Raw genomic sequence first — 25179 nt, 5'->3', positions numbered from 1 at the left:
GCTAGGTGTTTTTTTTTTACGAAATGCTACTTTGTGTCATAGATATAAGTGTGATATGTGTTTTTTTGGTCTAAATGCTACTTGTGTCATAGATATAAGTGTGCTAGGTGATTTTTTGTCAAAATTCTAGACTAACCAAACCAAGGATTTTGGATCCTACATTACTTATGTCATAATTATTAAGTGTGCTAGGTGTTTTCTTGTCAAAATTCAAGACTAGAACCAAACCAAGGATAGATCCTACATCACATGCACCTATTGAATAAGCATGTAAATGTACATGTAATTTTAAACTTAACTTGTGGTTTTGAATTTGAATGTGTGAAATTTGAGTGAGTGTGTGTGTGTGTGTGTGTGTGTGTGAGAGAGAGAGAGAGAGAGAGAGAGAGAGAGAGAGAGAGAGGGAGAGAACCAAAAGCTGCAATAGTAGCTTGTAAGTTCTATCCTCCCTTTATCCACCACACCTAAAGATTAGTATAAAAGTTGGTGGGTGTGCACATGTATAAAGTGCACCATGTAGCGCCCACTTTTTGGATAGTACTTTTGGTGCGCATGCATAATGATGAGGGATTGCATACATGAAGTGAACTTTGATTAAGCTTGAGGCCCGAGGGGCCTCTTCACGTCTCAAAACTCACAATGTGAGGTAAAGAGCAGAGCCACAAGTGTAGGCAAAGGTAAAGTAGACTCTAGAGTGCGCTTGGTGGTGGAGCTTTTTCTCAAAGGGAATCTAATGTCACAAGAAATGTCGGAACGATCCAATTTTTAATTTTGTTCACTGTTGATTTGGGGTCTTGGCCCTTGAGAGCCTTTCGCCACGTGGCGCATTATGGTTCATGAGTACGTGGCGCATTACGCTTCGTGCCACGTGGGGCTATCACCTGTGGCTTACATAAATCAATCGAGCGGGTGCTGAAATTCATTGTCACCAAGGCCTTGCGCTTGATCTAAAGCATGTTAATATTGTAATTGCCACTTAATTATATTACCTAAGCTCTTTGTTTTTGTTTTCTGGGTGAATTTCATATTTGCCACGTCCCTCTCTGCATTATATTGCCGGAGCTAGCAGGATGGAGGCCACCTCCTACTACCCACCATCCCACCAAGCATGCCAGCATGAAGATGAGGTATTTAAGACCCTGTTGAGCCCTCTAACGCTTGGGCAGTTTCAGCTATCACACAGGTATATATATACCTACACTATCCCAGAAAATTATTTATTTACTCGCTGGTTGAGCCGCTGCAAATAGAAGGTGATATTGAATGTTAATTTTGATCGTGTGCAGGGTGGTTCTTGCACCTGTCACTCGTTGCCGCGCGCTCAATTACGTCCCTCAGCCTGCCCATGTGGATTACTACTCGCAAAGAGCCACTCCAGGAGGCTTGCTGATCACTGAAGCAGTAGCGGTTGCTCAAGAAGGCATCGGGTATACACAGGCTTTTATCTCATAAATAATTCAAAACCTATGCTAACTGGTGTGAGTTCTAGCTTTAAATAATTTGCCGCGGTTTTGCAAACTGTAGGTTCCCGCACTCTCCAGGCATCTGGGATGAGGAACAGGTGGAGGCATGGAAGAAGGTGGTCGATGCTGTCCACGAGAAGGGCGGTATCATCTTCTGCCAACTCTGGCACGTGGGGCGTGCATCTCACACGTGTGAGTGGCTGTCGTTTGGGTAATACACGATCTACGTAATGTAGACTACATGCATACATGCAGCAGCGCAGGATGACATGCGTTTGTGTTCAGATTATCAGCCGGATGGGCGTCCGCCAGTTTCGTCCACCGAGCGGAAGGTCCCTGAAGGATGGTTCGTCAGGCTCCCAAACGAAGTCCGGGCGGGCTACTCACAACCCCGCGCTTTGCTCGTTCAGGAGATCCCCAACATCGTGGAGCAGTTCCGCGTAGCCGCTGGAAATGCTGTGAGAGCAGGTATGTTTATAATCTCACAGTGCTGGTCGTGGGGCTCTCTTGACGCACGTGTGAGGAAAGCGTGCGCAGCACTAAGTGTCACGGGAGATCACAATTTAATCTAACCGCACTACCTCGTGAGTTATGGCCACCTAGGGCCTCAGACAGGTGGTGGGTTCCCATGAACATGGCATTATTGGACATTCCAAGTAAATAAACTCTTGATCCTTTCTAGTAGGGAACATGGTCAAGGAAAACATCAAATCTATTTCCCCCTTACAGAATGATTTTTCCCCAATTAGCATTTCAATCCTCCCTATTCTAATCTCTATTTAGGATGGTGTAACCATGAAAAGTATGATCATTCTCTCAAATGTCAATACTTTTAGGAATAATTTGGATTGAACAAGGATAAGGAAATGATTTCAAACCTATGTTTTCAGAGATGATTTGAGAATTTTATAAGAGAAATGATTACAAACCTATGAAAGGACACTTTTATGTTTGCAAGCAAAGGAATGGTTGCATTAGATTGTGTAAGGAAAGCCTCCCACATGGGACGGGGAGGAGGAGCTGAAATAGTCACACAAGCACCTTCCCTTTAGGGAGAGACAAAGCTCGACACATTAGCACATGCAGCTAGGCTTCATACTTAGGTACAACAAATGATCGTAGGAAGAGCTTTGAGTAGAGCTTGTGAGAATTCTAAAAGGTAAAGCCTTTGGATTCAATGTCTAAGATGCCAAGATTGCTTTCGCAATGATCCATGATCATGACAATTTCATTAATCTACCCTAAACCAAGGTGATAAAATTTGTAAGTCAAGAAGAAGTTTTGAAACCTAGCTTGGGACCTTATCTATATATATTACCTTAAGGAAGAGTTTCAGGAAGCCACCATATGGTACGAATTTGAAAGTTCAAGAAAAAGAGAAGAAGGTTCGAGGAGGTTAGGGTAAAATTTGAATTTGGAGGTTGGAGATGTGCGAAGCACGGGTCAACCTACTAGTTGAAGATGAAAATACAAGAACTCTTCATGCATGAATTGTGGGTGCGATAAAATGCATTTGCTACCCTTTTGCATGGATACGTAAATAATTTAAATAGCCTCGTATGATATTGGATGTCACCTTTTCGCCTAGTTACCTAGGGCTCACTTTGCATGGTTAGAATGTCATAAACAACGAGAGAAGAAGCACGCTTTTAACTCTCAATATGGATGCTCACAGGGTTCGATGGTGTGGAGCTTCATGCTGGCCATGGCTACCTACTGGATCAGTTCTTCAAGGATGGCATCAATGATCGCAGGGACGAATATGGGGGCTCTGTAGAGAACCGATGCAGGTTTGGTTTACAGGTTTTGCAAGCGATCATGGGAGAGATAGGCCATGAATGCACAGCCATCCGAATATCGCCCATCGTGGACCACCTAGGTGCCACGGACTCCAACCCGCAAGCCCTGGGTCTTCACCTTGTTGCAAACCTCAACAAGCTCAACCTTGCATACCTCCACCTCACGGAGCCTCGTTTCACCATTCAAGGGATCACGCAAACCACACAGAGTTGCTCAATCTTTAGAGAAGCTTTCCATGGCCTTGTTATGAGCACCGGTGGCTTCACTCGTGAGTCTGGAATGGCCTCCATTAAGAGCGGTGCTGCAGATCTCATCTCTTATGGCCGCTTGTTCATATCCAACCCCGACCTCCCCCTTCGCTTTGCTACAAGGGCCCCCTTGAATGCCTATGATAGGGCCACATTTTACACGCACCATCAATGCAAAGGCTACCTTGACTACCCTCTTCTCACTTCCAAAGAGGTTGAGCAGAGGGACTCTCAGAAAAGGAAGGCATTTCACAATAACCACACCCTTATATCTGAAGTACTTCACACTGTATGAGGAGAAATATAGAGGTTGAGCAGTGGGACTCTCATAAAAAGAAGGCATTTCAGCCAATGGCGACGTAGCCTAGTGGTAAGCTGTTGAAGTTCCATGCATGAGGTGCTCCGTTCAAAACCTACTGGCTGTTTACGGCAGCATGAAAAAGCACACATGCAAATGAGCACAAAAGATCCAAAAAAAGAAGAAGGCATTTCACAATAACCATATCCTTATATCTGAAGTACTTCACACTGCACACTGTATGAGGAGAAGTTATGATAAAATCTATGTATTTATCATTATATCTGAAGTACTTCACACTATATGAGGAGAAATTATGTTAAAATCGATGTATTAAATAGTTATCCCAAGTTCTCATAGGCAATTTAAAGCATAAGCTTGTAATTTCTTCATTTTACTTATCACACTAGTGCATCAAGCTCAATCACCCTTGAACATCAAGCTCATAAGTATGGAATATGATGGGCTTTGCAAAATTATATAGAAATAGTCTATCTATCACTTAGAGAGTTTCAAATTACTTCTGAGAGTGTGAGTTGTAGAGAGAGAGAGAGAGAGAGTCGATGTTTTTGAAGATGCACTTACAAAAGCTAAGGATACAAGCTTTGGGAGGGATGGAGGGAGGAAGGTCATTCTACAAAAAAAAAAAAACAATTTAGCATGTGCACTCAAGGATAATGTAAAAACCCCCTATTTATGTACGTGCATAATCTAAATACATGAGATTTGTGAATTTGAGGACAAAGGCATGCCAAAAACGTGTGATTTAAACACAAGTAGAAGTATGGCCAGTGTGAAATCTATGCATGGAGAGTGTTAGGTAGGATTTGATCTTAAGTGTTAGCTTCCATTGGAGAACATTGGAGAACACTCTCAAAACAATATGTATATACAAAATATGGTTTGGATCATCTAATATATCATGTGAGATTAAAGGAGAAGCTCACCATGATTGTCCTGAAGCCTCTCATGCATCTCTCCCTTTACTTCCATGCTCTCTACCCATCCATGAGCATATGGAGATGTACATGGGTTAGAGAGCATAATACTATAATTAATGGAAGGATTTGTGGTTAAGTCTTGATGTTGTCTTTGATAAGTTGGGTTTAAGTTTTAAAATAAATTATCCACACTTTCCTCCAAGAGCTCCCTCATATTTGTGTTGCTAATACAAAGGAAAAATAAAAGCATGGAATCTCTTGTTCTTACTCTTACACATAAGAAAGAATAGATTCTCCTTCTTGTTCTTCTTTATAAGAAATCAAGAAGTAACTTGGTGGAAACAATCAAGAATTGACTATTAAGGGTGTTAAACTTTTAGTAGCACTCTAGTAGCATTAACAAGAAGGCCATGTTTGGCCTTTGACCTTCCTATCATTCCCATCACAAAGACTAAATAAAAAAAGAAAAACTTTGATAGTAGTAAATGTTATTGAATGAAATTTACTAATTATTAATAATACTACTCATGGGGATAAGTAGCACATATCTTACAAAAAACTAGCAATATATTAGTCTACTTACAGTAAAACAACTAGCATGCATGTGTAAGGAGTATCTTCTTTCTAAGCTAAAACTATCAAGTTATACATAGCTGGGACCATGCATTGTAGTTTGTGCAATGCTATATGGAGAATAATGGAGATAATTTTGCACATCTTTGAGAAGCTTATGTGCATTCCTTCATGGCCACACATTAACTCCTATGAGACTCCTTTGTAGAAACATAACAACATGCTTGTTATGGTCCTTCAGTAATGCCACATCATCATCGGTAGAACATTACCTGCAGATTATAGAGAGGAGATAAGGTTTCAATTCAAACCTTTAATAATTAAGGTTCATAACGTGGTGTGAAGTGCCTTTTGCAACGGGTGGTTCACATGAAAAATATGTTGACGATGCTTTAGAAAATGCACAATGCACACTAAGCTCAATAATATCTTTTGAGGTGTTAGAGTAGTTAGTGTTTATTTTTCAAATAAAATTCCAAAGAAGCATGAAGCTCACATGGGTGGGTGAACTTGATTATATTAAATCTTTTATGGATTGTAATTCAACAAAAAAAATTGATGGGTTTTCTTTGGTAACTTCTTATGTATGAGGCTTTGTGCATAAGTCTCATGCATGTGGTAGAATGTATGCTAACAATAGGAAGTTTTAACTTATCTGACAATTTTACAAGGTCAAAGGTATTCTCATTGTATAGAGATGCTATGACAACTAAAGAAGAGTAGTATACAAGCTATTCTTATTTTACTAGGCTATGGAATATATTCTTTTCTAATATGCATATCCCACAAAACGTTTGAATGGGCATGTGCACTATGTGTGTAAAGTTAAAAACTAGAAGAAAGGTTGCAAAGTGATCCAAATGAGCTAAGGATAGTCAAGGATGCTTTGCCCAAATTTGGAAAATACACATGGCATTGGTGTGCCACGTGTATTGCTAAAGCTCAGGAAATACTTTCTTTCACTCACTCACTCTCTCTCTCTCTCTCTCTCTCTCTCTCTCTCTCAGGATATTGAAACATGTACACACGGACACATTTCACACTTTTGTGAGATATTGATAAAAGTCGCTTCTATACATGAGACATTAAATACAAAATCTATGGAAAATACCAATAAGTGTTCTTGGTTGAAATCGTGAAATTGTAACACATAGGCACCTCTAACATTTCTCTCTCTTTCTGTGTGTGTGACTCTCTCTCTCTCTCTCTCTCTCTCTCTCTCTCTCTCTCTCTCTCTCTCTCTCGGGTTATTGATACATGTACACACAAACACATTGCACACTTTTGAGAGATATTGCTAAAAGTCACTTCCATACATGAGACATTGAATACAAAATCCAAGGAAAACATCAATAAGTCTTCCTAATTTAACTTCAGAGATGTATGAGATGTGCAAAAATGTACAAGTGTGTGCACATAGGTCACTATTTTGGTCATCGTCATCTTTATGCATCCCCATCAAAGTACGCCCAGTCAACGGAAGTATGATAGGCAGGGAGGTGAGGCAACTACAGATCTTCCAGGTTTCGAGGTGGATGTTGATATCTTCTTGGAGCGCCTAAACTACAAGAGGGAACCTAGCCATACAAGTTGAATGCAGACAGGAATCCCATCTGATATGTTGTTGAGAGTACCGAGGCTTTGCAAGGTAAGTAGAGCACTCACTTCATTACAATTTGTATCAAGTAGTGTAATTGTTATATATTCATTATCTTTTTTATTATTGTTCATCCATTTATATATGCTAATGAAAGATTTTACTATGGCAGGTGGTTACTCAAGGGGATGTAGTCCTAGATTGTTTTCACGAAATTAGGACCCTTGCTAGAGCATACAAGATACTACATCAACATTGCATCACTGTGGAGAGTGATGAGGTGTGCTTTAGTACTTGTATACGACCAATTCTTCATGTTCTCAAAGATTTAGGTCAACAATATTTCAAGGGTGACATCAGTGAGATGGGAGCAGTAGAGGGATGTGGGGACATCGTCTCCACATGTTCACCACCTTCCTCCCCCTGCCCTAGTAACCATGAGACCAACAAGGTCAAGTGCCTCGTCATGGCCACCTGGTGCTCCAAGGGATCCCCCATTTTGACCTGTTATGGCACATATGTCCCCTGTGGCTTCTTTTACGATGCCCTCATCATGGGCACCGTGTCTTGAACTTGCAAGGCCTTTATTACAACCTGCACCTACTCCGTTTTATACAGCTCCCTACATGCAACTAAATTCCTCCTTCCATCAGCAGTAGTGGTGCCCTTATTGATTTATTTCATCTATTGTAATGAAAAAATATATTGATTTACACATTATTGTGATGCACTTTTGTACTCATATTACATCTATGGCATTGTTATATGCTTTTGTTTTGTAATCGTTTAGATATTTGAATTAACAATATAGAATGGATAGAGAAGGAGAGGCCACGAAAGAGAGTGTGAGTGAAAGAGAGAAAGTTTGAGTGAGAGGGAGACTGTGATGTTGTCTTTGTAAGCCATAGACATTTGATATTTTCTTATGCTTAAAAAGTTATTTTTATTTTAAATTTTTGAGACCTTATAAATAGAATAGATATTGCCATGTTCCACTACTCTTATTCGAGGGATAAATCCCACCACACCCACCCCTTATATCTTTATATTGTCATAGGTTGGCCATAAACTCTATTATCATGGGTTCATAAACTCTATTATCATGGGTTCATCCACCAATCCCTCTAATAATATGACGTTTGCAAGCATCATAAAGTAAATCACTTCAATCTTTCATGCACCTCAAAGAAAAAAATCTAAGATCGGATGACCTTATGGAAGTATGGACAACAACGTCTGAAGTGCAGGAGCTCTACAAGAAGCTCACAATAGAGAAAGTGGTAGACCGTGTAGACAAGAACATACTAGAGGTGAAAGCAGCAATAGCCATTGGGATATGGAAAGCCTTTGCCATCATTGAAGAGGCAAAACACGCTCCTCTTTGAAAAGAAGTTGCCACATTCATTGTGCAAATCTAGGGTAAAAGGAGAAGGTCAAGGTAATAGTTGTGGTCCCACATGTGTTCATGTATTGTTGCTTGTGTTCAACATCTTGTAGGAGTTTGTAATAAGAAGTTTCCACCTTCATTGCAAATTTAGGGTAAACGGAGAAGGACAAGATAATAGTTGTTGAGATGTTAAGCTTAACATGAACTGACACTCACGAGGCACCTACGTGACTGTTTGACACTTATATCACTGGCGGGTTTGGTAGTTGGCACCGACATATCTTTGCGAGAGATTCTATAGCTGGACTACACTGACTAGTCCACACCTACTCACTCCCCTTTTAGCGTGTTCACATTATGGACCACTTGTATATACTCTAGTATGCATGTTAGTCACTTTATCTCCTTTGTAGACCTTTTTTGTTGAAGAAGAAGAAGAACAATTTTCAGCCTCTCACCTTGTGTGTTCTCTTCTAGGGTTTGTGAGATTGTGTGTGTGCTTGCAAGAGCTCAAGCTCCCTTCTCCCCTACATCTTTTCACGGTATTAGAGCAAAGTTCATGCTAAGGAGCTGAGCGGCAAGCAAGAGAAGCACAAGAAGAAGCAGTACGAGGGTAAGAGCTTCATCTACTCTTCCCCCTTTTTGTTGGGTGCTACACCCTTGTCAGGAGCTCTTGGGAGGCACCGACAAACGAACTTCGATTGAGGAGCTTTCTTCATGGGAGTGGAGCTACAAGGCAACTATATTGTTTCAGGCCAAAAATGCATTTTGAGCGTGTCTTGACCTCCGTTTTTCAGTTTACAAACGTTCGCGTGCACTGCGGGTAAGTTTCGATTCTCTACAGATTTCTATTTTTGGAACTGTAATAAGGGCAATTGGTTGTGTAAACTCTATGTGTATTGCAAAGAGGTCTTACATATGCTATTGGGTGTATGTATACAAGTTGAGGTCACTGGTTGTGACAGTTTGGGTGTAGCATAGTACCATTGCAAAGAATACAGTAGTTTATGCATGTCAAACAAGAGTGCTGTTTATGGTGAGTTTGTGTTGCAGACAAGATATCAAATGATGGAATTAACTAGATTGCTACAGAAAATCTTGACAAGAACAACTTCCATGCTTGGAGGTTTAGATTAACAAATTTCTTGATGGAAAAAGGCTATTGGGACTACATTGATGGAAAAAGGCTATTGGGACTACATTGATGGTGAACATGAGGAGGCACGAGAGATACCAGAGATTAATCCAACAATGCAGATGTAAAAGAATACAAGGATTGGAATCAAGGAGCAAGGAAAGTCATGTATTGGCTTTCTATTAGCATACAAGACATTATGATTGGGCGTATGGGTGGTTGCAAGATCAGGGTGCCCAGTTTTGTCCACTTAGGAACTCTCTAAAAATAATTAAAAAATAGGCATTTGTTTACTTTTAGTGGCTAATCTCTCCTAGCTAATAAAGGAATTTTCTTTCAGTTCTCTTGTTGGAACATTACATACAAAGTTGGGAATAAAGTTGCATAATCTAATTAAGCATTAGATAGTCGAAAGTCCTTATTTCCTTAGTAGGTGTAAAGTAAATGTATACACCTTGTCCCAAATTTGGACTGATTCCATAAAATGCTAATATCTTTTACATATAAAATGGTATGAGATTCCCACTTTGGACCTTAGCTATTCACATGCTATTCACATAATATAGAGCTTAACTTGACTTTTTGACAAAACTTTAAGCTATTTTTCTATTTTCTTTAAATATTTCAAGGTCTTTAAAGTGTTATAAAATATGCCACTTTTTGTACCCATAATAACTACAACTTAAAATGCTAAATCTTGTAGGAGTGGTAGATAGTGAGACATTATTAGAATGTGGTGGTTAGTCAAAATTGCAAATCCAATGGTTGGATTTTTAATGATCTCTTTTCCAAAATTATTCCAGGCTATCAGAAGGCTTGAAAATAATAATCTAATTTAGTAAAATTATATTTTTGATGTAAATCAAAAATTATTTTTTTGATGTAAATCATCTAAAACCTATAGGGACTAGTGTACTTGTAATGGTGCATCTACAGAAAAAAAATTGGATCACTCTGTAAGTATGGAAAGAGCATTTTTTTATCATTTCACCATATTTTTTTATTAATTTTAATTAATAAGACTAATTTATATTAATTTAAGTTATATTAGGTTAATTTGAGTGCATGTGTATTTTATTTTAGTTGATTGATCTCATTTTAAGTACCTTGCCCCCCCAAATTTGCTCTCCAAGCATTGTCCTAGTCCAGCATAAACTGGACAAAACTGGACACCCTGATCTTGCAACAACCCATATACAGGATGCTAATCACCCAAGGAAGCATGGGACACCTTTGTGAAGCTATATGAAACTAACATCGAGGCGTGAAATATTCCGTTGAAGAATGAGCTTCATACTATGGAGAATGAGATTCAGTTGAAGAATGAGCTTTATACTATGGAGAAGAAAAACATTTCTGTGAATGATTATGCCTTGAAGATCAAAGACATTATGGAAACCTTATTGGTGTCTCTATTGATGATGATGACAAGGTGAAAGTATGTTTACGTGGTCTTGGGCCACCACAATACAAGGCATTTAAGGCATCTATTTAGACTCGGAAAAACATTCCCAACTTTACAGATTTAGTGTCAATGCTGATCATTGAAGAGAAGAATTTGGGTGAATATCAACAGTCTTCACTCACAAAACAAAAACAGTTTAGAGTAGTAGGCCTTCTACACAAGTTCAGGTAGAGGATGAGGTAGAGGTCATGGACGTGGAACTTGGTGGCCGAACATGTAATCAGAATTATGGTCAGTAGGCAGCACAACAGCAACAAAAGTCCCATGAATCACAACAACAACACACAGGTGGAAGAGGCGAGTTTAGAGGTAGGGGAAGTCAAAGAGGTCGTGGTAATTGACAAAGGCAACATAATGGTACAAGAGGGTATTTTTACTGTACTAAGCCTAGACATGTGCAGGTAGATTACTATAAGAAGCACAATGACATGCAAAATGGAAAAGTGCAATAAAATAACTATGTCCTCTAGCAGAAATAATGAGGATAATGAGAGGTTGTTTGTTATGCAACATGTTAATGCTATGTTTGGAAATGATATAGCAGCATGTAAGAATGATGTATGGTATGTTGATTCAGGTGCTTCAAACCACATGACAAGTCATGGTGAGTGGTTCAAGGAAATGAAGAGTCTTGAAAGACCAGGTTTTGTTGAAACAGGGGATGACACTGCTCTTCCAAGTATCCATGTTAGAGATATGTCATTGTCTATGCAGGATGGTAAGGTGAAGTACCTTGCAGATGTACTTAATGTTTGGAAAATTACAAAGAATCTGGTTTCTGTTAGCCATATGATTGAGCAAGGTTTGTAGGTGCAGTTTAACCCTGATGGTTGTTATGTAGAAGACTTTAAAGATAAGTGTAGGTTGGTTGCAAAAGGGAAATAGTGGGCAAAAGAATTACACTGAATGTATGCCAGAAGTGTGTGTTGCAATGTTTCCTAATGGTTCAGGAGTTGTTACAGATATAGACATTTGGCATAAGAGAATTGGGCATGTAAATGTGCAAAGAATGAAATCTATGCAGACTAAATAAATCGTGATAGAGTTGCCTAAGTTTAACGTTGAAGGTATGCGGAAAGTATGTGAAGCATGTCAATTTGAAAAGCAAATAAAGCATGTATTTTTACATGACAGAAATGTGAGTAGGAATGTACTACATGTTGTGCATTAAAATGTATGGGGTCCTGGAAGACTATGTCTATGGGTGTTTGCAGGTACTATGTTACATTCATTGATGAGGAAAGTGTGGGTGTATTTCATGAAGGAGAAGAGTGAAATTTTCACTCATTTTCATAATTTTAGAGTGACGGCGGGCTAAAAAGCAGATAGGAAAACATGTGAAGTGTCTAAGGTCAGATGGAGGGGGGAGAATACTTCTCCACTGAGTTCTCTGATTTCTTTGTAAAAGAATGGCATTCAGAGACAGTTTACATGTAGATATACCACACATCAAATGGAGTTGCTGAGCGAAAAAAAAGACACATTGCAGAGATAGCACAAGAATTGATGGTAGAGAAGAATATGCCACATATCTATTGGGTTGAGGTTGTGTCTATAACAGTTTATATCATGAATAGGACTCCTACTGCAGCCATACATGATCGTAGAATGCAAGTCAACAATCACAGTCATTGAGTGGACCTAGAGAGTCCTCTTGTGTTGGGTTTGTTGATAGACCATGGAGTGGCAGGCTGCATCATAATACCATTCCTCAAAATGTAGTTGGTATATCACTTAAAGGCAAAGAGAAAGTGGTTGAGCCCCTTGGTATGCATGATATTTCTGTAGGGCATTCTTTTGTTGATGGAGATTCTAGTGGCTCGGAGATGAGCCTTGATGGAGGAGCTTGGGATTCTAGCAATGAGGATACCTGGTGTAAAGAAGGCTTTGGAAGCTATGAATGCAAAGTTACGAAGATCTAGAAGAGTCAAAAACCCTATTTAGAGGTTGACTTTACGATGGTTAATGTGGCACATCACTATGCTTACATGGCAAAAGTTGTGTAGGTTGTGTAGAGCCCACATGTTTTGATGAGGCAATTGGAAATGTGTATTGTGAGAAATCTATGGATGAGGAGATCGATGCATTGTATGGAAATGAAACTTGGGATTTGGTGCCATTGCTTGAAGGCAAGAAAGCTATGGGATGTAAGTGGGTGTATAAGGTGAAACATAACAGTGATGGTAGCATAAGTAGGTACAAGGCTAGATTGGTAGCCAAAGGATATGTGTAGACACATGGGATTGATTATGATTATGTTGGTTGTTGCAGCTAAAGGCTGGTTTTTACATCAAATGGATGTAAAAAATGCATTCTTGCATGGTGACATGCAAGAAGAAGTGTATATAGATTAGCCACCTGGTTTTGAGGATACAGTTTACCTAGAGTATGTATGTATGCAAGTTTCATAAAGCCTTGTATGGGCTGAAGCAAGCTCCATGAGCATGGCATGACAAGATTGTTGAGTATCTTGTCACTATTTGTTTTTATATGGCAGATGCAGATTACTCTTTGTATGTGCGTAAGAGTGATAAGGGTATTGTGATTATAACCATCTATGTAGATGATCTTATTGCTGAGGGTGACAACTTGGAAGAGATTGAACATGTAAAAAGTCTTCTTAAAAGGAAGTTTAATAACATGAAGGATTTGGGAGATCTGCGCACTACTTTTTGGGCATTGAGGTCATTCGCACACCTAATGGTATTTGGTTATCAACAGAGACAATATGTATTTTGGACATGTTGTCCAAATATGGGATGGTTGGTTGTAAGCCAATCTCGGTGCCATTAGATCGAAAAGGCAAGCTGAGTGGTACGGATGCAGGTTATGTGTTGGAGGACCCCACTATGTACAGGAAGATTGTGGGAAGTTTGATCTACGTCATGATCAGCAGGCTAGATTGTAGTTACACTGTTGGCTTAGAGAGCTAGTTCATGCAGGTTCCATGCAAACCACATCTTGATAGTGTGTGACGCACACTTCGGTATTTGAGAGACACTATTTATTATGCATTGTTTTATGTAGCAGGTGTACCATTGGAGCTATATGGGTATATAGATGCAGATTGGGCAGGTAGCATCTCAGATAGGAGATCTATCAATGGATTTATGTTTTCATTGGGGAGTGCTGTTGTGACATGGAGCAGTAAGAAATAGCTCATAGTTGCCTTGTCGAGTACAGAGGCAGAGTATAGAGGAGTTGCGATGGCAGCGCGTGAGGTAGCTTGGTTACGCAAGCTACTTTTACGGATTTGGGGTTGCATGTGGAGAGAAAGGTTGTCATATATTGTGACAATATTAGCAATATTGTCACAATATTAGCAATATTGTGACAATATTAGCAATATACAGTTGGCCAAGAACCTAGTTTTTCATGTGCGGATGAAACACATTGAGTTACACTACCACTTTCATCAGGGAGAGAGTCTTGGCAGCGATATCGACTTGGCCTACCTCAACACATAGGACTAGGTCACTAACATCTTCACGAAAGCCTTGGGAGCTCAGAAGCTCTGTAGATTTCGAGATATGCTTAGAGTTCACGAGCTCGAGTTGAGATTTAGGGGGAGTGTTGAGATGTCAAGCTCAACATGAGCTAACACTCACAAGGCATCTACATGACCATTATAACATTTACATCACTAGTAGCGGGTTTGGTAGCTGACACTGACATATCTTCGCTAGAGACTCTAAAGCTAGACTACCTTGACTAGTCCACACCTACCCACTCCACTTTGGCGTGCTCACATTGTGGACTGCTTGTATATACTCTAGTATGTGTGTTAGTCACTTTTTCTCCTTTGTAGACCTTTTTTGTTGAAGAAGAAGAAGAACAATTTTCAACCTCTCACCTTGTGTGTTCTTTTCTAGGGTTTGTGAGAGTGTGTGTGTGCTTGCAAGAGCTCAAGCTCCCTTCTCCTCTGCATCTTTTCAATAGTTGAGGTCCCACATGCTTTCATGTATTGTTTCTTGTGTTCAACATCTTGTAGGAGTTTACCATAATAGACAAGGCCAAGATAATAGTTGAGGTCCCACATGCTTTCATGTATTATTTCTTGTGTTCAACATCTTGTAGAAGTTTGTCATGATATACTGCATTATTGTAATATTGCTTTGAAATTTAATGGAAGTTTCATCTCTCTAGGTTTTTTTGTTAAGAAGTAGCAATGATAATGGCCCATGTAAGTAAACAACAAAGTTTACACACATGCTTTAGTGTATTGTTGCATGTGTTCATCAACATCTTATAGGTGTTTGTCATAATATGCTCTAGTCTTGTAATTTTGCTTTGGAATATAATGGAAGTTTCATCTCTCTAGGTTTTTTTGTTAAGAAGTAGCAATGATAATGGCCCATGTAAGTAAACAACAAAGTTTACACACATGCTTTAGTGTATTGTTGCGTGTGTTCAACATCTTATAGGTGTTTGTCATAATATGCTCTAGTCTTGTAATTTTGCTTTGGAATATAATGGAAGTTTTATCTTTCTAGATAAGGGAACAAGTTGGGGAAGAGGGAGGCTAGGGTTTGCCTAACTGTACGGCCACCTAGTTCCCAGGCAAGCACTGGGGCTCTCCCCCCTAGCGAAACTAGGGGGTCTGGCTCAAGGGCACCCCAAACTAGCCTCAAAACCAACACCTCAGGTTTCCCTTCATTTGGAAGGCGCTTTGCCCCAAAACATGCTATCAACACAAGACGTGCATGCTCTAGGCTTGTCTTTTCAGGCGGCAACATCATTGCAAGGCATGAAGGCGGTCTGGAAAACTGTAGTCGTCTCGAAAGGAGGGAAATCATGTAGACACCTCCCCCACTACTGTTAGAAAAAGTAATCTATGTCATATCATAGACAAGGTCAAAGGGATGTGGATGAATGTGGTGAAGGCTAGGAGTTATCCCACATGCAAAGGCAAAGCCCATATGGTACTTGGACCTATATAAAGGGTCATTTCAATGTAATGATACACAACAATTCATTCTCAAGTACACAATCTCTTGGTCAAGTAAGTGCATCTTGTGTTGCTTTGTATTGCTTTTGTCATTTGTTTATAATCATGTTTAGCATTATGTTTGAGCCTCCATAGGCTAGCCTAGTCCTAGATCCATGATTTCCAACATGGTATCAGAGCCTGGCAGGCTATGGCTTAGCTTAGTTTAGTTGTTTTGCCATTTCTCTTCAATATGGTGCCCGCAAAAGGAAGTGCCATTGAGAAGAAGGAATAACAAAATTGTTGCATTAGTCTCTTCATTAGGAGTTAGCATTGCATTAGGGTTTCTCTCCTCCTTTACATGTTTTATTAGGATCTCATTTTAGGAGCTATAGATTTGGTCTAGGAGATCCTTAGCATTTGATTATGATGTAGAAGCTTCATTGGTAAGCTTCATCAATTCTGTCAACAATCCAAAGACTTCATTGGTATTCATTTCAAAGAAGCATTCATTGGTAAGCTTCATCAAAGCTCTTAGCTATAGCACAATATCCTCTGCACAAGAAACTCACAGCAAAGAGAGAAGAAGAGTGATAGCAGTGCAGAGCTTACACAAAGAGACGGCTCAATCAACAACCAGCTCTTGGGCAAGAGCAGCTCGGCGGGCATCCACTCGTCAATCAGAGCAACTACTAGCATCAAACGCAGCGATAGCGTAGCAAGCTTGCAGAAGCGGCAGCAGGCAGAAAACGAAGAAGCAGCTCAACCTGAAGGCCAACCCACATGCAGCAGTAGCAGCTACTACAGCCAAAGCAAAGAAAAGAAGCAGCAGCTTCACACCGGCAGCAGCAGGCGGCTCCTTCAAGCAGTCAACGAAACGGCGTACAGCAATGTCATCAGCAGGCAAAAACATCAAAAGCACGAAGCAGCGCGACGCATCAAAGTAGCAGCAGCACTCAGAGAAGAAGCTCAACCATCTCCACGCACAGCTCGACACAGTTGGCAACAGTTGGCAGCAACAACCAACACGAGCTCTTCAGCTCCTCAGCACAAGAAATCAGAAACGGCGAGACAAAGAAGAAGACGTCGAACACCAAGCAGATCCGAAATCGACGGAAAGCGCTGACATTTGGCGGTGCCCATCAAAAATACGAACGGTGCGCTGACAACGCAGTTATAAAAACCACCGTTGATACTAAGGTATAAAAACCTTAGTGTAAAAGAGGCCTCCATAGTGGGTGTTCACATGGGAATGCACGCACGACCAATCTGTGTGCAATGTCAGGACGAAGAAGATGCAAAATGAAGATGCAGATAAAGATGCAGATGAAGATGCAGAAATGAATGAAGACAAAGACGAAGATATCAATGAAGATGAACAAGATGCTGTCTATGTTGATTCTTATGTCATGGCTCACATGTCATAATGACGAATGATTTATGCCCTCTCTTACCCAAATGTTTATGTACGTTCACCTCTGACCACCGATGATGTAGGTCATGTGATATGATGTATGCTCACAGTTCTCCTACGTTGGCCATGTAGCCCACAAGGGGGGATTGATGGGAGTTGGGTCTCCATGCTCAACACATGATGGTGCACATGAGGCACAATGTTCATGGATATGATGATGATGATGCTATGATGATGATGGGGTATGGGAGAGGAATGTTTTCATGTAGGAATGTTTTTCATGTCATGTCATTTTCTTTTCGCAATGTAGAAGCTATGCTCCCTATGAGCGATGCTAATTTCCTTTATGTACTGTAGAGCTATACTCCTTATGAGTTAAGCTTTTTCTTTCATGTAATGTTAGAAGCAAGGAAGGGCATTATGATATGCCATGATCAAGGAAGGGTGTTAGAAAAAGTGATCTATGTCATATCATAGACAAGGTCAAAGGGATGTGGATGAATGTGGTGAAGGCTAGGAGTTATCCCACATGCAAAGGCAAAGCCCATATGGTACTTGGACCTATATAAAGGGTCATTTCAATGTAATGATACACAACAATTCATTCTCAAGTACACAATCTCTTGGTCAAGTAAGTGCATCTTGTGTTGCTTTGTATTGCTTTTGTCATTTGTTTATAATCATGTTTAGCATTATGTTTGAGCCTCCATAGGCTAGCCTAGTCCTAGATCCATGATTTCCAACAACTACATGGCCACCATGTGGCCCCGTTTCTTGGGATAGATAACCTTTCATTTTGCCATTTCCAACCCGACCCGCAGCCTGACTTTTGTCAACTCTCAACCTTGAATATGGCTTCTATGGGGATAACCCCCAAGGTGGAAGTGGAGTCAGAGACAGAGGAGCCATCGGCGGGGTTGTCCTTGCAGAAGAGCAAAGAAACGACAATGCTGGACATGGACGAGATCCATCAAATCAACAAGGCAGTCTCCAGAGTGACCAAAGGTAAGGTTCTGAGACTCCAACCAAGAGAACGACAAAACAAGAGGTGACCAACATGATAGAGTCCAAGATAAGCAATCTCAAACTAGTAAGACTATCCTTGTTTCATTACCTGAAAATCTGGTTAATGAATGGAGCTCTTCTTATTACCAGGCACATGCAAAGTTGTGGGTCTGTGTTTTGGCCCTCGTCCACCAGTAGAATTTCTTTGTACATGGATTAGGAATAACTAGACAATAAGGGGTTGGGAAGTTGAGAAAACTCAATTTCTTCCCAATAATAATTATTGTTTTCTCTTTAAAAACGAACAAATGGCTCTCAACGTACTTGGTGGGGGACCATGGATGATCAGCAATCCTCCATTGTCTGTTTTTAAATGGTCTCCAGACTTCTCTCCCTTGGGTCCCAAACCCTCGATAGTTCCTATCTGGGTAGAGCTCCCGAATATGCCGCTGCATCTTTATCCATTGCTAAAGCTTATTGTTAACCCATTGGCAAGGCTGCTAAGGATAAGACCTATTGATGATCTCAACCTGAGATGGTATCCCTAGGATTTGATTGAATAGATATTAATCAAGAACTTCCAGTGAGCTTATCCATTTTTGTAGGTAGTGGTGGGTACTCAATAGACCAGATGATAATATATAAGAGTATCCCTAATACTTGCTTCCATTGTGGAGCTAAAGATCATTATATTAGGAATTGTCCTATCAAATCTCCCCCTCCTCCTTCTAAGCCAGAAGAGCAAATGACCCTAGAGATGAATAATCAAGGATTTTAGAATGTAGAAAGGAGGAACAAACCCTTCGCCAAAGGAGCCGGCATCCTGTTGAAAAAGCGATATAGGGAGAGGAGACACACACATAGGAGCGAACCCTAATGTATATTGCAAACCCTAACCATAGAGGGAAGCCATCTCCCTTCTCACACAATGCATAAAGCCATAATCCATAATACACACAACACACTATGAGTTGTGTCCACACACATCTAACCCTAGCTAATGTCCACACACTATGACCAGTGAGACACGTGGTCATTTATGTCTCACACATGTTCCTACCTAACATGCCAGCACATAGCATAGCTGGCTCACACTGACATTGAGCTTGAATCTCAATAGCCCCTCTCAAGCTCATGATATACTGCCAATGAAGATGTAGATGAGCATGGGATATCAATACCCTCAACACTCCCCAATGTACTCCCAACATAGTACGTAAGTACTCAAACTTCTCCCTGCTAAGTGGCTTTGTAAAGATGTCTGCCACCTGCTCTTCAGTCTTCACATACTGTAGATCAACTGTACCATCCAGCACCTTCTCTCTGACAAAGTGATAATGGACCTCTATGTGTTTGGTCCTCGCATGAAATACGGGATTCTTTGCCAACTGTATACTGCTCATGTTGTCACAATGAATGACAACTTTGCCATCAATAGGCTCACCCAAATCTTCCAAGAGATTCTTTAACCATACAGCTTCACAAGTAGCAATGGCTGCACCCCTGTATTCAGCCTCTGTACTGGATAAAGCAACTGTAGGTTGCTTTTTGCTACTCCAGCTCACCACGGCACTTCCAAGTGTAAAAGCATAACCACTAGTAGACCTCCTGTCATATAAGCTAGTCATATGAGATACCTGCCCAATCAGCATCTGTGTAGCCATGTATATTTAAGCTTTTACCACTCTCATAAAGTAGACCATAATGTGCAGTGGTCTTCACATATCTCATAATGCATCTCACTGCATCTAAATGAGGTTTTCTGGGGCTCTGCATAAACTGGCTTACTAGCCCCACAGCATAACTCAAATCCGGGCATGTGATAGTCATGTAAATGAGACTACCAACCATCTTTCTGTACATAGATGGATCATCCAACTCCTCACCAAAATCAGCCCGCAACTTCACATTTTGCTCCAAAGGTGTACTCATAGGCTTGCACCCTGTCATGCCATATTTTGCCAACATATCCAATGCATATTGACGCTGTACTAACCATGTACCTGCATGATCTTTGATCACTTCAATTCCAAGAAAGTATCTCAACTCACCAAGGTCTTTCATGTCGAATTGCCCACTCAATGCTTTCTTGACATGCATCACATCTGTACCATGATCACCTGTGATAATCAAGTCATCCACATCTGTACCATGATCACCTGTGATAATCAAGTCATCCACATAGATGACGAGTAAAACAATCCCATGATCTGTCTTCTTCACACAGAGTGAAGAATCTGCTATAGAAATCTCAAATCCAAGAGAGATAAGATATCTGCTCATCTTATCACTCCAAGCACGAGGTGCTTGCTTCAGGCCATATAGTGCCTTTTTCAATTTGCATACATGAGTGGGATATCTTGGGTGTACATAACCTTCTGACTGTGCCATATACACTTCCTCTTGTAGGTCTCCATTTAGAAATGCATTTTTGACATCCATTTGATGTATTTCCCAACCATTTTTGACATCCATTTGATGTATTTCCCAACCATTAGCTACAGCCATAGCAATGACTACTCTCACTGTTCCCATCTTTGCCACTGGACTGAATGTTTCATCATAGTCCAAGCCTTGGGTTTGTTTATAACCCTTAGCTACCAATCTTGCTTTATGTCTTTCAATGGAACCATCAGACTTGCACTTCACTTTGTAAACCCATTTACAACCAATGACATTTTTGTCCTGTGGTAGTGCAACCAAGTCCCATGTGTCATTATGAACCAATGTGTCCATCTCAACATCCATTGCTTTCTCCCATACATGCTTTCCAACAGTTTCTGTATAGCATGTAGGTTCCACATGCTTCACCATAGATGTCATATATGCATATAGTGCATAGCAAAATCTCGATATGTCAACCTATCAACGGGATATCTGACCCTTTGGGATCTCCGCAATGCATGCGGATCACTCTGAACACCTGTCACTCTAGCATGTGGTGGCACATATCTATCCTGCCTAGCACCAGGTGTGCGTAAAACAGGTATGCCAAGCTCCTCATCCAAACTCTCTGAACTCGATGACTCAAAACCTGTAATTCCAATGCCTTCAACCTTCTTCTTTCCTTTTTCCACAGCACTACTCCCAGTGCTCACACTCTCATGCCTCAAACGTCCTAACCATGGACGTACAGTAGACGTATAGTGCTAATCTCAGCCTCTGTTTGCTGGCCCAGACATAGTAGTAGAACTAGAACTTGCTTGTGGTGGCAAGTTCACATGCACATCAGCTTCAAGTGACTCAATGACACCCTCATCCTTTGCTTTGTACCAACTAGCAAGCTCATCAAACACCACATCTCGTGAGATGACCACTTGTCTAGTTTGTGGATTATAACATTTGTATGCCTTACGATCCTGTGCATATCCAACAAATACACACTTCTCTGCCTTAGGATCCAACTTCCTCCTTCTCTCATCAGGCACATGTACATAAGCTATGCATCCAAAAACTTTGAGGTGTCCAATGTCTGGCCTATAACCTGTAAGCCGCATCTCTGGCGTACTTCCATGAATGGCTGCTATAGGTGTTTTATTCAGTATATACACCGCAGTAGCACATGCTTCTGCCCAATAATAATCTGGCATGCTCTTTTCATTGAGCATTGCCTTGGCCACTTCACATATGACTCTATTCTTTCTCTCAACCACACCATTCTGCTGAGGTGTATACCTGTAAGTCAATTGTCTTCTTATACCATGCTTCCTCAAGAAATGCTCAAAAGCCTTTGAGGTGTATTCACCACCTCCATCTGTCCTCAAACATTTAATCCAACAGCCATATTGCTTCTCTATAAAAGCTTTGAAATCCATAAACTTTTCTAACACTTCACTCTTCTCTCTGAGAAAGTATATCCATGTCATCCTGCTGAAATCATCAATGAATGTCACATAGTATAAACTGCCTTTGATAGATGGGTTTTGTGCAGGACCCCATACATCGCTATGTACTATCTCAAGTGGCCTGCTACTCATATTTCCTTCTCTAGGAAACCGCAACCTTGCTTGCTTTCCAAACTGACAGGCTTCACAAATATGCATATGCCCATCATATTTGAATCTAGGCAGCCCACTGACAATGCCTCTTGTCTGCATGTTCTTTAACTTTTGTATATTGACATGTCCAATCCTCTTATGCCACATATCAATGTCCTATACCACATTTTTGCTTTTAGAAAACATGGTTGATTTTAACTCAGGAATCCCAGCATCTAGCTTAAATAACCTGCCTTCTTGCTTGCCTTTAGCAATGACTCTACATCCATGTTTAAAATCCTCAACGAAGCAACCATGCTCGTTGAAACGAAACTGTAATCCCTGTTCCACCATTTGACCAACTGAGGCCAAGCTTTTTGTGATAGAAGGCATGTACAATACATCTGACATAGATTTTGTTTGACCATTGTGCATAACCAATGGTACACTTCCAACATGTGTAATGGCATGCTGAGTATCATCTCCTGTTTCCACATAGCCTTTCACATCCATAGGCTTCATATGCTCAAACCATTCACCATGACAAGTCATATGGTTTGATGCTCCAGAATCCATATACCAAGTATCATCATTCTCAGCATTTGTCATCATAGATCCCACAACATGTTTCATGGCAAACAAGTGATTTGCTGTGCCATCATTACTGCTTGATGCATAATTTCCACAATGTCCACCACGTTGGGCTCTACCCCCTCTCAAATCATTCTGTTTGTGGAAACAATCTCTTGCCATATCACCAAACTTCCCACAGTAATGGCATTCCACATCTTGCATAGATGTTTGTTGGCCTTGCCAACGTCCTCTACCACGAGGATTACCTCTGCCTCTCTGAGGTGTATATCCACGACCACCTCTAGCACCATATGAAGGCTGAAAATTCTGTTGTGATGACCTGTCCTGCCATCCACGACCATTACCACCACGGCCACGTGATGCGAATCCCCCTGCCTCTAAAGCCTCTCTGAGAATAGAAAGCCTGATTCCTGCCATTATCATCATGGCTAGTAGATGCATCCAGAAAGGAATCACTGAGTTTGATTTCCTCAACAAGCAAGAGGGAAACCAACTCATCAAAGTCTGGTAAACCTGTACTCCGAACTGAGATAGATGTATCAAATGATTATATTCCTTGCCAAGACCACGCAAGGTAATATCCACCAAATCATCATCAGGCATGGGGACATTTATTGTTGCCAATGCATCTGCAAACTTCTTTATTTCTTGCACATTATCATGGATGCTCCTTCTATTCCTCTTCAGATTATGTATCTGTTGTCGCAACAACTGAGCACTCGTGTCTGTATCAAACAACTTCACCAATGTATCCCATGCATCCTTGGGATTCTCAGCATCATGTATGTGTATGAGCATAGCATCCAAAATACATATAGACAGATAATGCAACACTTTGAATGCTCTTTCTGACCATTGCTTATGAGCGATAACCTGCTACTGTGTAGGTTGTCGGGGTAGCTCTGGCTCTGGCTCAGCACCTGTAATGAGATTCCAAAAACCTTTTCCCTTCAAGAAACTTTTGATCCTGTACTTCCATGCATGGAAGTTCTTTCTATCCAACAGCTTTTCACCAACAATCTGTAGTACTGGATTATCCGACATGTTTACTCAATGCAAAACACCTTCCGCACAATTCCAAATCTGTAAATGAGCCTTCCTCAGCTCAACCACACTCCAATGAGTGTTCCAAGTACTCCAAAGTAGCCAACAATCTTCAAATTTAATGTAGAAAATCAACCAATATGCATCCAAAATGATCTGACTCAAACAGTCCAAGATACCCTGGTTTGATGCGCCTTCCAAGGCTCCAAATCACAATGTAGTGGTGCAATCAAGTATGGAAAACTTGCATTGACACCTAAAAAACCTCAATGTAGAGTATCAACACCATCTGACATGTGTACAATCCCTTTCTCTGTTTTGGAAAAAAACCAAAAAACCAGAAAAACCAGTAGTAATTTTGCTCTAAATTCTTCAATATTTGTCCAAATTGAGCAACCAGGCATTCATTAGCTTATCAATAATGTCCACTAACTCCATGTAAGAGGAATTTGTCCAATTGTTTAAGACTAATGAGTAATTGTTCGATTAAACTAACTCTATTTCTCTGCAACCAGTAGACAAGCTTTTTAATCAGCTCATTCCTAGCTCAATTAGGCATAATTGTTCAATCCAATCATGTAGCGCTCTTCTCAAGTGTGTGTATTAGCCAATTGCTAAATCAATTTTGAAATATATCAAGTACACAAGTAGTAATCAACCTCCTCGCATCAAAATGATCAAAAAACTACCTTGTTTCTCTGTGCAGACTGCGCCGCCTACTCTACAGGGATTTGTGAGTGTTTGTAATACTAATTGATGATGGGTTTGAGTCCCCAACACACCTAGGTATGTGTGCAACCAGTCAATGCTTTGATTTTTGCCAAAAACATACTCCAAATGCATCAAATTTTGAGTTCCTTTTCTCTATTTTGTGAGAGCTCAAAAAACAAAATTTTTCATACATTCATATGCATCCAAATTGCTCCAAAATCACAGTAGGGCTTGTACATGGGTTCCCAATACATTCCTCCTTGTCAGATACTTGTGTCTTTTGCGAGATTTACATGTATTTCCACCATACATCAGTGCTTCCAAGATTTAATGGAAAGCTTTCAAAAACCAGAATTTCTCTTTGCTTTGAGTTGCTCTAATTTGCTTTGTTTTTGCCTGAATCACCTGCAATCCGCTCAAGGATGTTTAGAAGACCTTACTCGGTAGGCCAAGCTCTCAGATATGATAGTAATCGCTGTGCTCCAAGCTTCACAGCATCAATGGCAAGCTTCACAGCTTCTTCTCCCTCTTCTCTCACTCACTCATAAACCCTAATAAATAGCACAAGGCTCTGATACCATGTTGAAAAAGCGGTATAGG

General features: G+C 40.5%; 1 protein-coding gene across 1 annotated transcript; it reads left to right on the top strand.

Annotated features, from left to right (window-relative positions):
• Positions 1-936: 936 nt before the first annotated feature.
• Positions 937-4750, top strand: LOC147608549 (artemisinic aldehyde Delta(11(13)) reductase-like). The gene is made up of 5 exons (XM_086788974.1): positions 937-1183; positions 1287-1427; positions 1525-1655; positions 1749-1931; positions 3139-4750. The coding sequence occupies exons 1-5, from the start codon at positions 1071-1073 to the stop codon at positions 3804-3806; spliced, it is 1236 nt and encodes a 411-aa protein (XP_086645100.1). The 5' UTR covers positions 937-1070; the 3' UTR covers positions 3807-4750.
• The last annotated feature ends 20429 nt before the right edge of the window (positions 4751-25179 follow it).

This window comes from Cibotium barometz, chromosome 53, assembly GCF_041138505.1.
Source record: "Cibotium barometz isolate CiBa-2024 chromosome 53, ASM4113850v1, whole genome shotgun sequence".
Taxonomy (NCBI): domain Eukaryota; kingdom Viridiplantae; phylum Streptophyta; class Polypodiopsida; order Cyatheales; family Cibotiaceae; genus Cibotium; species Cibotium barometz.
Note: the sequence above shows the minus strand (reverse complement) of the source record. Positions and strands in the feature narration are given on the sequence as shown.